Raw genomic sequence first — 17,911 nt, 5'->3', positions numbered from 1 at the left:
GGCAGAGTCAAGTTGGTGATGTGGAAAGTTGAGGCTGACAGCCAGTCAGGGAAGATGCTGGTGATACTGCGACTGGCAGAGCATGAGCTGAGGCAGAAGGTGTGTGCTGTGGCAAAGATAGAATGAGCCTGAGGTGACAGAGTGAAGGTCGTGTCACTTACTTAACCTGGCAGAGCAGAGAAGATCAGTAACTTTCTTACAGCACTGCCAGCCATTCTACCACAGTTAGGACAGCACCGACTGGATTGGTCATCTCTAATTGGCTTGTCAGGGTCTGCTGGCATGATCTCCTCTGCCAGTGCTCCAGCAAGAGGACTCCTTTCCTTCATACCACTGCTCAACCAGGACTTTCCTGTCCATGTCAGACTCTTAGCATTGTCTTGCCATTCTCAGACATGCTTACATTCTATCTTTGATCAAGCAGGACAGTTTCAGAATGCCAACACTTGACCAGATGCACAGCAGCGTTTTAAATACAGCACAGGCAACAGTTACACTGGTCTACTAGCAGATGTGCAACGAGTAGCAAGAAGTTCCAAAACAACAGGTGGTAGAATCAGATGCGACTAATTCAATTACCACCTATCTGCTCTGATTGCATTAACAAATATTTGGCAACACAAGACAAGAATCTCTCTGGGCCTGGTGGTAAAAATCCATCCTAAAAAAATGTGACAGCAACTTGTGTTAAGCCCAAAAAAAAAACAAAAATGTAAGGTTCAGTTCCATTTATTTCTTTCCTCAAAACAGAAGTGCTTTGCAGCTAAATCTCTCAGATGCCAAAGCAGGGATCAGAATCTGCCATAAGAAAATAAACTAGAATTATGGCATTTAATGTCACATGAAAGTTATTTTTGAATGAAATAATAGAAGCCAAACCAGAAAGTTGGATTAGTGAAAAATAAAATTTTAATGTCAGTTCTTTATCCCTAGAAGCCTACTGCATGAATACAGTTCAATAGGTAGAAAAAGACAGTTGGGGAGAGTACGAGAGCGCGAGAAGGAAGAAAAAGTTAACAGAAAATGTAACTAATCAACCCTCGGCTTGAGAGAAAGCTGGAGTTGTATTCATGTGACCAAAACAAATTTGTCAAAAACAAAACCTCAATTAAATAACAGCATTTCCCAAGTGCAAAGGAAGCAATTTTAAAAGAATGAATAACTTTAAAGATGGACAGATGGAGGACGAGTCCCGAATAAAATAAAGGTGTCATTCCCTCCTTTCAAATTCATAACAATTTATACCAGCATTCAAAGGATGGGAAAATTGAAACCACTACTTTAACTCTCAAAGCAAAATCAATTTTGTTTACAAATTTAAGTCATACAAATATAAAAAACAAAAAAAAAAAAACTTTTAGCCAGCAGCACAAAACAGACAAGGATAACTTGGGACTCTGAAATTTAAATTTCAACAGAAATAGAAGGAATTGGGCCAAATGTAAGTGGGTTGACAAACTGCCATTGCCTGTATTCCCCATCAAGAGTTAAAATTTCAACCTCCGATCTAGTTAGCATCAAACAGCATATTTCAAAAGCCTAATAGAAGACTATTTACATTTTAAAAGTGACATATTGCAAGTGCTTGAAGTCTGAAATAAAACATAATATTTTAGGTTTGTGATCTTTCAACAGATCAGCTCAACATGCTGAATTAAACCAAGGAATTAATAGTGAATGAAAGAAAAATGAAAAACAGATTCTAAATGTAGATGGAAATACTTACACCAGAACCAAGAACAGTTCTCAGTTCAGTTACCTTTCAGTCATTTTTAGACATGCCAACAAATTTGCTGCATATTTCCAGCAAATTTTCTTTGAACAGACAAAGATCTATCTTACCTTGGTTTGAATGGTTTTTAGTTCGGTTTCCAATCGCCTTCTTTCTTCCACTTCTTTATTGTATTGTTCCTGTAATTCCTCTAGTTTTGGATCTATGAATCAACAAAATGACTTGGTACCACAACAAGCACTACAAATTTGCTTCAGAAATTTAATAAAAATTTAACCTTTTTGAACATTCCACACTATTAGTATTCCCCAGCTAACAGTACAAACTTGTCCATGATATTAGAATGAGACTCTTGGTGTTCTAAATCATACTGATCCCATATATTGGCCAATCTTAGGCATGGCAGCTACAAGGAACATAATCAATAATATAAGCAGCTAGAAATCAGCCTGGATTATACACTAGCGTCTTGAACAGGGCATGGTGCATAAACAGGTGGTGTCTCAAAACACAGCATGCTACCAATAAGCTCAAGGTAACACTTGTGATTTACTCTCATGTTCAAATCTTATAAAACATTACAATCTAATCCCAGGAATATTCTTACTTGGTGTCACAGATCCAGAGAGATTTCTTTGTGGTGTTCCAGACTGTGTATCTCCTAACATTACAGTCTGCTGGCTTCGTTCAAGTTCTGACTTGTACCTATTAAAACAAGATTGGTAGTTAGATGAAAATCTGATCTAACTGCCTTTAATTCACAGAAGTAGAATCAATTCTTAAATTTGTTTCACTGACTAAAGAAAAAATAATTCAAATATAGTTTAGCCTATCTACACAATTAAAAATCAAGTTCAGCAGTGACTTATCAGCAGTATTTTTGGGCATCTAGCGGATACTATTAACACCCTGGACCTATATTTCTTCCATCTTCGACAAATGGCTATGTAATCTAGCCACCATTTTATTTTAGAGCTTCTAACTCCTAGCTCAGGTGATTCCCAACCTATTCAGTATCAATGCACTCTATAATGAAACAAGCAACTCCACAACCCACCAAGTTTTTCAGCTGAATTAATTACCTATACAGGTCACATTTACTATGCCATAGTAGCAATAGAGATATGGAGCAATTGATGAGGCTCCCCACTCACTATTCATCAAAACAGCTGCCTTTCAACATGTGCCCATCTTGCAGAGGTTGCCACGTGGTCTAGTCATGGAAAGGAGGCCCAGTGATGGGCAGGAAGCCCATCTGTCTGCAATGGCAGCAGCCCTCCCCCACTGTGTGAGCCTCAGTGAGCCAAACTCCTGTCCCCTGGATTCAGCTCTAAGGGCTGGCTCTACAAGTTGCGGTTCCCGCACTTACCATTTTCTCAGCTCTGCTCTGGTGAAGCCCTAATCACCTGTAGTAGCAGCAGCACTTGATCCAACTGACTCAGTCCAGGAGCAAAAAGGCCAAAAAAGGTAACAGGCTCACCTACCTCAAGCACAGAGTGACACTTCCGTGCTCCAGACACAGCTATACCTCCCACACCACAATAACAGCAACTGCTATCAGCAGGTAAAGCATACTGCTTCCCAAAAATTTCATGGCATACTTCTCACTTTGTAGCACACCATTTGAAAAATATTAACTAGCCCACACAACATCACGCTGTTAAACACTAGCTTATAAAGTTAAATTGCAATATGTCATTTGTTAAAAGGAACATGCTCTCTTATATACAGAGTATATTATGCCATTATATTAAATGCTATCCTCAAATTTAAGTTCTGAAGTCACATTTGTTTAACTGCAGATTTTTATTGCATCTCTAATCTTTGCTGAAAATCAAAAAGGTTGCTGGCATGTAATTCCACAAATAGCAATCAGCCTCCAATATCTAATGCGAAAAATTCAGCTCATTGTGAGCATACAGACAAGATCTGCATTTCTGTGTCACATACTGACAAAAGGTTGAAAGTTGGTTCACTAACAAGCAGCATTAATAGATCCTTTCCACATCAACAAAATGCATTGAGCTGTGTACCACAGGGATCAGTGGGTTATCTTATGGGGCAAGGCTGAATAGCCTAAGCTCACATTTGCTGGAGATTAGAAGAATAAAAAGGTGATTTAGCTGAAGCATCACAAGATCCTAAGAGTATGTGACAGTTTAGATGTGGGCAGTGTGTTTCCTCAGATAGGAGAATTTAGAAATGTAGTGGGGGTGGGGGTGAACAACCCATTCAGAACAAAAAATTTAAGTGATTTTGTTTCCTCTTAACAAGCCACAAATGTTTGGAACTCTTCCTGAAAGGGTAGAAGCAGGGTCCTTGAATATTTAAGGCACAGGTAGATATTTTTATTAAGCAAGGAGGCTAAAAAGTTCAGAGACAGATGGGAATGTGGATTGAAGTTTGAGAACAGCTTATTGAATGGTCGAGGAAGCTTGAGGGCTAAATAGCCTATATTTCTTCTAATAGATATGTTGTTTTGATTATGAAAGCAAATGAAAAGGTTGGGAGGGATATGGGCCAGGAGCAGGCAGATGGAATTAAATTAGTTTGGGATTATTGTCAGCGTGGGCTGAAAAGGGTCTGTTTCCATGACCCAATAAATAGAAAGCCAGCAGTTTTACCACATTTAATGTCATTACAACAGAATCTGATACTGCCTTCAATATGATGGCAATGAATGTACATTCTTATTTGGAATTTACCAGATACTGATGAGGAATAGAAATGTAGCAAATGTTTATCACTGTGTTGCAGAGGAACTGAAGACAATTCAAGCACTGTCCCAAGCAACTGTATAGAACAATTAGCAAGCATAAATGGTTAATTTTCCAGTATTTACAACTTAGCCTCTCACCAACTGAACCTGGTGAACTGAAGTGATCTTGCACTTCCAAAACTACAGCCAGGAGAGTCCTGAAGAGGTAACATCTGACTTGAAACATGAATTCTGTTTCAGTCTACAAATGCTAAATTTGCTGAGTTTCTCCAGAAATTTAATTTACTAATTAGGAGATGGAGGACAAAACACATCCTCTGCAAATAATCTGCTCTGTTATTTCAATTCATGAGGCAGTTTAAGTATCACCCTCTGGTGGCTAACTGTTATACCATCAGGCTTCCTGATTATTACTTAATTGCAATTAACATTTGAAACCAACAAGTTAGTGTTGCATATTTTCCAAGTAAACATGTTCCAAAGTCTTACATTAATGAGGAAGACACAGTTCACTAAGGTAGTGTTAATTTGGTTCACCTAATTGATTGCATTGTTTCCAGCAGTGCTCCATCCCTGGCTTTGGTAAGAAACAGTGCCTCCTTAGTTCTTTGTATGCCCATGCATTATATTATCTTGAGCCAATTTATCAGCACAGTATAAAAATCTCCATTACCTCTTGTTCTCTTGCTCAAGTTTATCCATCCGTATCTTGTTTGATGCAAGCTGTCCTTCCAGGTAATTAACCTGTGATTCCTTCACTTGCAGATCATGGGAAATTTTCTGTCTGATTTTCTCAAGGTTTTCACATGATTCTATTAAGTTCTGGTGTTCACGCTTCAAAGCACTTGTTTCAGTCTTTTCATTCTCTACCTGGTTTACAAACAAACACAAACACATGGAAAACATCAATATATTTTCAACCTCAAAGAAAACTTAGATTACTTTACAACAAACTTATCTCCCCTTTCTGAAAGTTTTAACATGCTAATAGGCTATTAATCTTCGGCAACTATTTTCAGTTGTTTATTGTGGATTTCAACCCATACAATGAGGTTCAGTAAACTATTTTCCCACATAAGCATCATAGCGAGAAGAGATTTAAGATCAAATTATGCTTTTTGCACGAATTTACAAGTATCTGTGCAGTTGTTGTCAGTACTCTCATACTATCCATGGAGACAGAAGACATCCACAAACAGGGTGAATTTCTGTAAAGAATAGTGCAAACTGCTGAAAAGCAGTTCAATAAACATCTGAGAGAGATCAGGACAGCAACTGAAGAAATTCATTCCTGCAGTCAAGGTTGGCATCCCAACGCACTGTTCACATACTGCACCATTGTCAGAGATTTAGTCCTGTCTATTTACTCAGAGTCAACATTTGGGAGGAGTTCGTTATTCCAAGAGCAGCAGAAATCTCCTTTAGACAATGATTTCTTTTGATTTACTAGACAGTAACATTCATCCAATTACTGTCTGTACTTCATACAAATCAGTTGCCATATTTGCCCACAACACAGTTATGCCATTTCAAAGTTATTTGCAGTATGTAACATGCATCTGGGAATATTCAGAGACAAACAAAATAAATTCAAGACTGCTAAAGAAAATTGACAGTTGCAAATGTAAAAATAACTGAATTAGTACATGCAACAAAAAGGACGAGTTTTCTTCCCACTTCTCTAGCTAATGCACCACTTATTCCATCCCTTCTGCTTCAATCATCTACAGATTTGTAAAAGGGAAAATCATCTCTTTCTCCCACTGCAGTCACACTGTCACCAGCACTACAGTTAAAAAGAGTGTTACCACAATATTCAATTACCCCAGGTTCACTGCATGCCCATGTCCACTAGAAAAGGGGACAGATAAGAGAAAATTTGTCTGTCAAATTCAGTTCCATGATTGTGGTGTAACAAAAGACTATCCCTTGTACCCATATTGGTGCAAGCATCTTCTACAGGTGCCCAAGAGGCATTCACCAGCGGAAAAAAGTCCCCTTTATTCTTTCATGAGATGTGCGCGTCAATGGCAAGGATAACATTTGTTGCCCATACCGAATTGTGCTTGAACCATTTTAGAGGGCAGCCAACTTTCAGTAATTCTGAAATCACATGTTGCTCAGACTGGGAAAGGATGACAGATTTCTTTCCATAAAAGGAAATTAGTGAACTAATATCAATTATAGCTTCATTGTTATTATTACAAAAACACATTGCCTAAGAGAATGGTAGAAACAAATCAAATTCTGACGTTAAAGCTTTTGAGAAGATTTGTAGCGTGAGTTGCAGAGGAGGCTGTAGACTGGCTTGCCAAGCCAGTGTGTTTGGCTGCAGGCATTTTGTCACCCTGCTAGATAACAGTCAGTGGGCCTCCGGTGAAGTTTTGGCATTCTGTGCCACTGGTTATTTATATGCTTCAGTTTGTTGGGGTGGTTGGCATTACTTCTGGAAGTCCATCAACAAACACATTGAACTGGACCCTATGTACAAACCACTGGAAAACAGAATCACAGCCAAATGCACCGGCTTAGTGAGCAAGACTACAACCTCAGAATTCTGACTGTCAAAAAGAAATTTGATGTTTAGCTAATGGGAACAAAAAAAATGCAGGGCTACGAAGGTAAAGGCAGGAATGTAAGATTAGTCGTATGTGCTCTTGCAGAAAGACTGCACAAAAATGACAGGTTGAATGATCTCCTTCTGGTGCTGCATCTCCCTTCATTGATTAGATCTCTAATTTTAGTAAAATAAAGTGGCTAATACTGAAGAAATATTCTTGATTACAAGACCATCGAAAACTCCCAAAGTTATTGAAACAAAATACACCTTAACATGTTGTTATTTCTTACACTCTATTGTTTTTATTTAGAAATCTTCATAATTGTACATGTTCTTTGAATAAATTTCATCTTTCATTTGCATTTATTGAACCTTTCATTAACTTTACATATTGGCTCTCATTTGCTTTATTTCCAACACCAATAATGTGCCATCACAATACATTCTATTACTAAATAGCTCTCATTTCGAAAACACTATACTTCAGTAGCAGAATTGTACTTTTCTAAAAAAAAGACAAAATGTTCCTGTCATCATTATTTATCTGTTCCTTTAACTTGAAAATCAAGAAAGAAAGTTTATATTTATACTTATGTCTCACCTCAAAATCTTCTAAATTGCTCCACAGTCAATGAAGTACTCAGAGGCAAAGTCACTATTCTTATGTAGCGAACAATCAAAGTCAATTTGCACACAAGATCCCATAAATCAGGAATTTGTATTAGTGATTTTTGGTAGAGTGATAAAGATTATCAGGACATCAGTAAAAATTCCACGCTCTTTCAACTTTGCTCGACAGAAACGGTTTAGTGTTTTACTCAAGCAGCAACTCGCAAAGTGACTTGAATTTACAACAATGGTCAAGAGCTTAAAGTGCTCCAGCTAAGCTGAAGTCTCATCATATTTCTAATACTATTAACATTGATAAAGTGACAAGTGGGACAGTGATGAATGGCCTGTTACTTGAAGCACATGGTACATGGGATTAATGTTGGAACACTGCCCAACTGTAGTATGCAAGGCAACAAGTGGTTGCAATTGCATTGTTGATCTCGTTTTTGCAGTAGTTCTGACTTCAACAGCAGTATTCTTTCCTGAAAGATCTTTGGTCAGTTGTATGTGGCAAAATTCCCAAGCTTTAGATATCTTAACTTGTAAACTATCGCTATTTGGGGTTTGGATTGTACAAAACCATTATTGTAAATATTTCCACAATAGACTGAAATGTGCTGGAAACCCATTTTAATTGGACCATGAACTTTATTACTGGTGGTTACTAGACCTGAAGCACATTACCCTGCACAAAGTTGACACTAGTAGTAAATACCACTTAATTACTAAAATGGCATTTACAAGAGCCAAAATGCAGCAATGCACTTGGTCCTCAGGAGATACGTACACCATGATCATGAAGCATGCAATTAAAAATACCTTATTTAAGTGATGGATTAAGTTCACCATACATTGCATACAAGTTAAGCTGAAAGAGTTAAATAAAGTTGCAGAAATAGTTTGCTGCAGTGGAGTTAACAAAATCCACAACCCATCCCAAAGCACTTTACCACCAAAAAGTTAGTTTTCAATGCAGTCACTGTTGTTACCATAGGAAACTGTAATGGCCAATTTTATTCTGCCAACTGACATTAGTGGTTCATGAAGCCTTGTTATGTGCAAAATTGGTTGGTACTTTCTCTTAAAGGAAGAAATAGTTTAAATCCTCAAGCCCATCAGGGCACTTAGAATTACAACACTCTAGCTGAGCCAAGAATAAACTTCCAAGGGGGAGAAAAAAAACTGACATCTATGAACAACTGAGCTATTTCTACGCAAGTGAAGAATCATCACCTTTTGCTTTTGCTTCAGCAATGCAGCTTCCAGAGATTCTAGTTGAAATTGTCGCTGCTGGCGTTCCTTTTTCAGTTTATCCAACTGAGTTTCAATCTCCTGTATCTTCTGCAGTGCCTTTGTAGGTAAACCCTGTTTCCACTCTTCCGCTACCCAACTCATTTTGCTCAATTTTGTGAAGAATTTAGATCATAAACTAAGAAACAGGAAACAAATTTTAGTTAGTCAGTGCTGTTTACAACATCAGAGGACGCTGGATATTCCATCACGCTCTGTCAGAGCTCTGAGGTTATGCATCAATAGAAACATACTGCAACTTCAAACCCAAAAAGAGACTATTCAATTTAAATGAAGTTAAACTTGAGTATTACCATTACAATACCAGAGATGATGCAGCAGAAATGACAGTTTAAATAAGTTCCCACTAGGATGAAAGGAAACAAGGCTATTAGTTTTGATTATCAATAGTATAAAGGGCTATGGGGATAGTGTGATTATAAAGGCACTCAAGCATTTGATCAGCCATGATCATATTAAATGGTGAACTGGGCTCAAAGGGTTTAATGGCCTACTCCTTTTCTTAGTCCAAGATTAGGAACAAGGAAGCTTTCAGGTGGTTTAGACAATTTGGGAAGATAAGGTAATGTTAGCCTTCTATTTGAAAAATTATTTCATATACATGGTCACTCATCAATTACTGCTCTCTATCAGTGAAATTGCATAACAGTCACGAACATTAACTCCAAAAAACAGTCACAAGAGCTAATTTCCTGAGTGAATGAAGTTTCAAGAATTCTTGCCCTTGCTACACATACACAAACCCGACAAACTTGCAAGATGGTTAAATCAATTAAAATGTAGAATTCTTTCTAGATTGCATGAACCACTTGCATGCCATGGGAAGTTCAGACTTAGAAAGAAACATATCATGCAATTACAACTCTTTCATCTTCAGAATTCTGCAATCTAATATTTAGAAATTTCAAATCAAACCAATGCACAACTATCAGCTTATCACCGAAAATTAATTGGTAATTTTTGAAATTTGGATTTCAAAATACATGCAGGTGTATTTTTTACTTCTCTGAAGGAAGTATCCCCACAAAAAAAAAGAGAGGCTATCCTTCTAGAACAGTAATTAAATGTAGTCTTTGTTAGAAAGCAGGTGATTGATTAACACCCAGGATTTGCAAAAGATTTTTATACTGTTGTGCTTACGACATTAACATAAAAATCCAAAGCAATTAGATTTGTTGTCTGTTCAGAAGAATCTACTTTGAAGGGAGTCATTGATTTTTAAAAATCAGTTCGGACGACACCAACGTTGAGTTTGGAAGCAAGGGTAGTTTGTCTTCTAGGTGGAACTTTTCAGGGCAGCTCAGGGAACTGGGTACCTCGGCGGAAGGGTTTTAGTTTAGAAAACTTCCAAACCAGGGCATTATGTGTCCAGCTTATTAGAACGAAGAAACGCTAGGCTCTCAAATTTGAGAAGTCAGATTTGGAAAGGACTGCAATTTTGTCCACAATTCGAAGCCCAAAAAAACTGCCACAAGTCAATTCAGTGGAATCCTAAAGAGTTGAAATAGAGTTAATTTCTCTAGACTGGAGTGTCTATAAATGGATAGGGTCAGGAAATGTTTAGAATTTTTTGCTGTGTCTTTCAAATCTTGTTATCTTCCATATTTACAGCATCTAATTTTTAAGGTTAGAATTTAAAGTGCTGGTGGCAAGCAATGGAGAAATGTGCACTCATGCAGAGGGAAGTTACATTGCTGAAGGTAACCATGGTCATGTGATAATTCAGGGTATATGAGGGAACATCAAAACAACCTTCTAGACAAATAGAGAGGGTGGTTGTTATCAGAGTTACAACCTTCCTGCTAAACTCCACTGTCATTAACTGTGTCTCTTTTGAAGCTGCAGTGTTCCACACAAGTATTTCTGATAGGTCTACCTGGCTGATGATTTGGTCCTCCAATATGTTTGATCTATTCCATGTGCTTTTAACATCACTTTTCTCCCCCCTAAAATTGAGATATAGTTTCCCAATCAGCCTCTATTCAAGGGACAATCCTCTGCCATTTTCACTAACTCTAATGTGATGTCATGAATAAACATCTGTCCCTGACAAACAGTTGCTGGAACAGCTCAGCAGATCTGGCAGTATCTGTGAAGGAAAGAACAGAGTCAACATTTCAGATCCAGTGAGCCTTCCTCAGAACCCAGAGGCAGTTCTGAGGATGGGTCACTGGACCCGAAGAGTTGACACTCTTTTCCCTTCACAGATGCTGCCAGACCTGCTGAGTTTTTCCAGCAACTTTTTTCATTCCTGATTTACGGCATCTGCAGTTCTTTCAGTTTTTAAGAATCTGTCCCTGTCCTTTTTCAGGATTACAGTCATAAAGGTTTACAGCTGGTCAAGAGGCCTCAACCCATTGAATCTAAGTTGGTCAAAACAAGCACTTAACTATTCAAATCCCATTTGCCAGCCCTTCACCCACTGCCTAGTTTGCTCTGGCATCAAAGTGCACTTGCAAATACCACTGAAGGCTTACAAGTGCTTCTTCTACTACGCTTACAGACGGATTTCCAGATTCCCAATATTTTCCTTACATTCCCTCTGAACCTCCGGCCTCTACGTTAAATCCACGCCACAAGTCATGAAATCCTCCACCAAGAGGACAACGGTCCTTTCTGTATACTCCTCCATGCCACTCAATTTTATTCACTTCATCATATCTCTTCTCAGTCTTCTCTGCTTCAAGGAAAAGAAGCCTCGTCTTTTCTACGGGAATTGTTGCTAGCTCAACACTGACTCATTCCCAACACTACCTCACTTCCTATGCATTTTTTGCATTCTCCTTTTACATCATCCAAGGCACCAAAAACATTGGTGTCCTCTCCAACAAGGACAGGCAAAAATAGACTGTTTCGAAGAAGGGTCACTGAACTCAAAAGTTAATTGTGCGTTCTCACCACAGATGCTGCCAGACCTGACTACCAGCAAGTTGCTTTTGTTTCAGATCTTGAGCAACAGTAATTTTTGTTTTATAGGCTGGGTGAACCTTTGTGGAATACTTACATTCAGTGCTCATAAAAGACTGGGCTTTACATCATTTGAATTCTCTACTCCGGCATTTACGTCCGTGGCTTGCTGCAGTATTGCAATACAAGCTCAAGCAAGAACACTTTTCATTTTGGTAGCATATAACCTCTCGTACCAATCTTTTCAATGCTACAATCAGTTCTGAAGATGGGTCACTGGACCTGAAACATCACCTCTTGCTTTCTGTCCACAGATGTGGCCAGACTTGCAACTTTCCTAGCAATTTCTGATTTCGTTTCCAGGATTACCACCATCTACAGTTACTTTCCCCCCCCCCCCTTCTTCTGTATTAAATAATGAGTACTCAACCTTACATCGTAAGTATTTCTAATCAGTGACACACACATCTAGGAGTTGAGACTTGATGCTGGGTCTTCAAAAATCCAGAAAGACACGAACACTGCACCATAGGAGCCAACTTCTGCCCCTAGCTTGCTCTGAGATAATCTTCTGTTTTATTTTTATAAGTCCGTAAGACTTGGAGCAAAAACTAGGCCATTCAACCAATAGAGTCTGCTCTGCCATTCAATCATGGCAGATAAGTTCCTTGACCCCATTCTGCTGCTTTCTCCCTGTAGCCCTTGATAATCAAGAGCTTATCTATCTCAGTCTTAAATGTACTCAATGACCTGACCTCCACAGCCTTCTGTGGCAGAGAATTCCATAGATTCACCACGCTCTGGCTGAAGAAGTTTCTCCTTATCTCCATTCTAAAAGCCTCCCTTTGTTCTAAGGCTGTGCCCGCAGGTCCTAGACTCTCTCCAATGGGAGCATCTTCCCAACATCCATTTTGTCCAGGCCATTCAGTATTCTGAAAGTTTCAATTAGATTCCCCCTTCATCCTTCTAAACTCCAATCAGTATCATCCCAGAGTCCTCAAACATTCCTCACACGTTAAGGTCCCCAATCCTGGGACCATTCTCAGGAACCTCCTCTGAACCCACTCCAGGGCCAGTACGTACTTCCTGAGATGTGAGGCCCAAAACTTCACACAATACTCCTAAAGTGGCCTGACGAGAGCCTTATAAGGCCTCAGTAGTACATCCCTGCTTTTATATTCAAGTCTTCTTAAAATAAATGCCAACATTGCAATTGCCTTCTTGACTATGACTACTAACCTGCAAGTTTATCTTGAGAGAATTTGCTAGCTTATTTCTCTTTTTATCCTTTCAGTTTGCATTTAGGTAGGCACTATGCAACCTTTCAGGCTTCACCCGCACACATCTGATTCCTTCCTTATCAGAATTCTCTTTTGAAATTTCTATCACAATCAATTTTATTAGTAAGTCTCTCCAGTCTCCCAGACTATTGCAGTCTAATCCTAATGTTCCTGGTACACCAAATTTCTCCATTACTAGTATAAAAATCTTGCATTTCTATTTTCCTCCTAAAAGGTTAACACTTTCTCCGCAGACATTGTTTGACAGGTTGAATACTTCCAGCATTTCAGATTTTATTTCACGATTTACTGGATCCACTGTTAAGTATTTTTCTTTTGTATCAGCCGTTTTAATTGGTTTATACTTTTATCATACATCTCAAATTGTACCCATTGCAAAGACTTACAACTGGGTTCGCCCAGTAATCCTAGGCTCGCTTACTAATGGAGCTGCCTTGCAATAGGTTCGCTTAGTAATGGGACATACTAAATAAGAGCAAAAATCATTTGGTTTCTCCAGCTTGCTCAGTCAGTCTATCGTATCATGTCGATCTACTGTTTTACAAATTCCACGTTCGCATTTAACCCGATAAGGCTCGAGGCCCCCACGACCTAAGAATATCCACGCGGTCTTAACAATATCCAATAACCCACATCCCACCCTATCCAAGGCAGAGTTACAGTCGTACAACCCTCCGGAAATTGGGGGGGGGGGGGGGGCGCCGCGGGGGAAAGAACCCTCATCGCTCTCTTGAAAGGATCACCCCGATTTTAAAACTGTGACCCCTCGTTCTTACGGGAACGACAAGAGGAAATATCCTTTCGACGTCCGCCTAGTCAAGACCATTTAGGATCATGCATACTTCAGCCAAGTCACTCCTTAGTCCAGGGTAAATAAACCCAGTTTGTCCAACTTATCCTCATAAGATAACCCTCCCATTCCAGTCACAGGAATCCTTCTTCGGAACCCCGCCCGACGCATTTACATCCTCCCTTAAGTAAAGGGATCTAAAACTGGGACGTGTCTTTTACATCCTGTAGTCTACACTGGTTCATTCACTAATCTTGCTGTCTTGGAACGGGGTTACACTCTTACTACCCTCGCAACTGAACACTTAACGCTACTTCCAAGTGCTCAGTATTGTTTTGTTTAAACGACTTTGCATACACCGCCTGATCTCTGATTCGGCATATAGCAAGGACTAACTTAAATGGAGCGATCACGAAACGACAGTTGCGATGCGAAAATCCCCGGCTCCCAGTTTTCCGACCGACCTCTAAAAGCGTTAACTAAAGGCAGCAAGCGTTTCACGCCCCTTGCTCGCAAACCGACAATAACACGAAGACATCGCCGAAATGAAAACATCAAACCACACACCAGAACCAGTAGCACTTTCAGCACCAACAGCCCGATTTCAAACTGCTGCGGGCTTACCAACAGCTTCCACGAGCCAACGGCGCAGCGGCCTGGCTATAGAGCTGTCCTATTGGTTAGAAAGCGGGAACACCCCCTTAGCCCCGCCTCTGATAGGCTAACTCTGACGGCGACGAGCCACGGTTACAAGGTATGATTGGTTTTAAATTTAAACACGAGACCCTCTGTCTATTGGCTGACTCTCCGCAGCCGTTGGACTTGTCCCCGTGACCCGGCCTCCTGATTGGTCAGTCAGCCCAGTGCCGGCGGAGAAATGGATTCCTGAGCTAGAACTAAGGGCTTTACCTGCAGCCGAGGTACATTCCAAACTTATGATGTCATTTCCAACTGAAGATGCCGGGAAGAGAAGCATAAATACTTAAGTTCAAGGAATAGAAAGGCTACAGCTTTCATCAAAAGTGGGTATGATGACACGAGAATGGGCCTTTTCAATTTCTTATAAAAACAGAAAGAGCTGGAGAAATTCAACAGTTCTTATCTGACAACATCTATGGATATCGATATAACTGTTCTTCAGATCTGCTGAGTTTCTCCACCATTTTCAGTTTCTTTTTCAGATTTCCAGCAGCCAGCATTTTGTTTTTATCTGGGAATTTTCAATTCTGCCCCATGCATCTGCCTTTGTGTTGGCATCACACATTAGCATCCCGATTTTGCCAAAATGATTGAATCTGGATCAGTGTGTAACAATGATGAAATAAACTTTTTTTTGTTATTGATGAACAGTTTTTGGCCAAGCTGAGCTTTCTTGCTGTCTTAAAAAAAATGCTTTCTGCTCTCCGAATTCTCTACTCGAATTGTTCCAATCTTCCATCAATTATGTAATGTTGAACTTCAGGCAAGGATATAGGATTTATGTTGCTACATGACAAATTTTAGGAACAATTTTACTAATTTGTATTTTATTACCTGGTGGGCAGGAACAAGGATGTGCTTTTTACAGCTGGTTGGAGATGCCTGTCAATTCCATCACTTTGTTGTGGCAAACTGACGTCTTATTCTCAATCAGTGGGGTGTTCAAAACACTTAACCTTTAATAATTCTTAAAACAAGAATCTTTGAATAACATTTTTGGTTGTTCATCAGTGTGTCATTTATCAAAAGATAGATATTGGCAACTGCCAGGATCCAGGGTGCTCAAATATAACCAGTTAAAATGTCGCAGATTATCGACACCAACTAAGATGAATACAGCCTTGGAATGCTGGGTGAGAGTGGGAGACTGACTGCAAAGAATTCCAACAATTAGTGACAGGCCTACCTTCTAGGTGTACCATTAGTAAGATAGCCTGGGATTGTTATTGCCCAGAATACAGCAAACCTGCCTGGCGTGGGTATGGTTATTCATTTTGTGACAGAGGTTTAAATTGGTATCATTCTCTAATCACAAAAGTGTGAGTCAGTAGCTGTTTTGAACAAGATGGAATCTAAAAATCTCTGGATCGCGCAGCTTGCATTCACCAGAAACTGAACTGGGCTATCTACATAAATAATGTGGCTGTAAGAGCAGGTCAGAGGCTAGGAATTAGATGGCAAGCAACTCACCTCCGCCGTTGCTCATCCTACATATCCAATTCACCAATCAGAGATGTAATGGAATATTTTCCACTTACTTGGATAGATGAATTCCAACAACATTCAAGAAGCTTGACATCACTCAGGACAAATTAGCCCACTTTACGAGCATCCCATCTACCACTTCAACATCCTTTCCCTTCACGACTGATGCACAGTCGTACAATGGGTACCATCTAAAATATGCACTCCAGCTAATCACCCAAATAAGGACACACATCTCCTGACTGCCAGTTCTAATCCAAAGAAACAATTTTTTTCATTACTTTCCTTTTTATTTTCATTTATGGGATAGAAGCTTCACTGGCCAGGCCAGTATTGCTTATGAGTAAATTGTAGTGTGCTTCCATCTTGAACCTTTGCAAAGCATGTGAGTGGGTACACCCACAGTGCAAGATGGCCCAACAACAATGAAGAAATTATGATATGCTTCCATTGCAGAATGATGTGTGGCTTAGAAGAGAATTTGCAGTTAGCATTGTTGTCACATTTTTGATGTTGTTGTAGCTCTAAGTGGTAGAGATCACAGGTTTCAAAGATGCTTTTGAAAAGATCTTAGGTGACTAAGCTACAAGATGCAGAGATTTTTAGATTCCATCCTATTCAAAATGTTCATTGACTCAGACTTTTGTGATGCAAATGGTACTTGGATGTTGTCCATGTCTTGTCGCATTTGAAAATGTTCTGCTTCACTATCTGACGTATGGTATCGAACATAGGGCAACCATCAGCAAATATCTGACTGAATTTTTGATGGGGGTAAGGTGGCTGATGAAGCAGTGGACAATCTTGGGGCCTAAAATAATACCTTTATATTGTTTTGGGACTGAGATAATGGACCTCCGATAAATACAACCATATTCCTTTGTGCTAGGTCTGACTCACTCCAGCATGTATTTTTTTTTCATTTGATTTGCTTTTGACTTCAGTTTTGCAAGGGCTCCTTGAAGTCATACCCGGTCAAATGCTGCCTTGATGATAAGGGTAGTCATTCTCACCTCAACCCTAGAGTTCAGCTCTTTTGTCAATGTTTGGACATCAATCCTGGTCCATCCACATCGATGCTACAGACAAGAAAGCACATCAATGCCTGTACTTCCTAGAAGAGTAAGGAAACTCAGTATAACCACAATGACTCTTCAATTTTTATAGGTGCACCATAGAAAGTATCCAATCCGAGGCATCACAGCTTGGTGTGGCAACTGCTCTGCCTGAGACCACTAGAAATTACAAAGATGTGAACACAATCCAGTCAATCACAAAAAACAGCCTTCCTTTGACTGACACTTCCTGCTCAGGAAAGCAACCAGCATACCACCCCAGTTATACTCTCTCCCATGGGGCAGAAGACTCACAAGTTTGAAAACACATACCAACAGATTCAAGAACAGCTTCCCCACTTTTATCAGATTTATGAATGGATCTGTTATATATTAGAGTTGACCTTTCTCTCCACCTTCTCTGTAGCTGTAACGCTACATTCTGCATTCTGTTCTACAACCCTATGTACTTATGTAAGATACAGTTTGTCCGGTTAGCACTCAAAACAGTACTTTTCACCGTACTTCAGTACATGTGACAATTATAAATCAAATCAAATCAAGGCTGTGATGATGTCAGCTGTTGGTTAAACCCAAACTGAGCATCAACTGGCAGGCTGTTCCTTTAAAAAGTGCTGCTACTTGATTGCACTATCAATGACCACTTACATTGCTTTGCTGATGATCGAGAATCATCTCAGACACAGAATGATGGAGAAACTTAGCTGTTCTGGCAGTAT

The 17,911-nt window shown here is 39.5% G+C and overlaps 1 protein-coding gene across 3 annotated transcripts in view; it reads right to left on the bottom strand.

The window, feature by feature from the left end:
- The window catches only part of LOC125454749 (centromere protein F-like), a 92,678-nt gene extending 78,096 nt beyond the window's left edge, over positions 1–14,582 (bottom strand). The window contains exons 1-5 of one of the 3 annotated variants that reach the window (XM_048535900.2): positions 14,500–14,582; positions 8,857–9,052; positions 5,125–5,321; positions 2,340–2,437; positions 1,843–1,934 (exon numbers count right to left, since the gene is read on the bottom strand). In XM_048535900.2, the coding sequence (XP_048391857.1) occupies positions 1,843–1,934; positions 2,340–2,437; positions 5,125–5,321; positions 8,857–9,018 (549 nt within the window). In that variant the 5' untranslated portion in view covers positions 9,019–9,052; positions 14,500–14,582. The other 2 variants (XM_048535899.2, XM_048535901.2) reach the window with 2 other exon arrangements.
- Between the last annotated feature and the right edge of the window lie 3,329 nt (positions 14,583–17,911).

Source organism: Stegostoma tigrinum, chromosome 9 (assembly GCF_030684315.1).
Source record: "Stegostoma tigrinum isolate sSteTig4 chromosome 9, sSteTig4.hap1, whole genome shotgun sequence".
Taxonomy (NCBI): domain Eukaryota; kingdom Metazoa; phylum Chordata; class Chondrichthyes; order Orectolobiformes; family Stegostomatidae; genus Stegostoma; species Stegostoma tigrinum.
The sequence above is the reverse complement of the archived record's forward strand: the minus strand, read 5'-3'. Positions and strand labels throughout refer to the sequence as shown.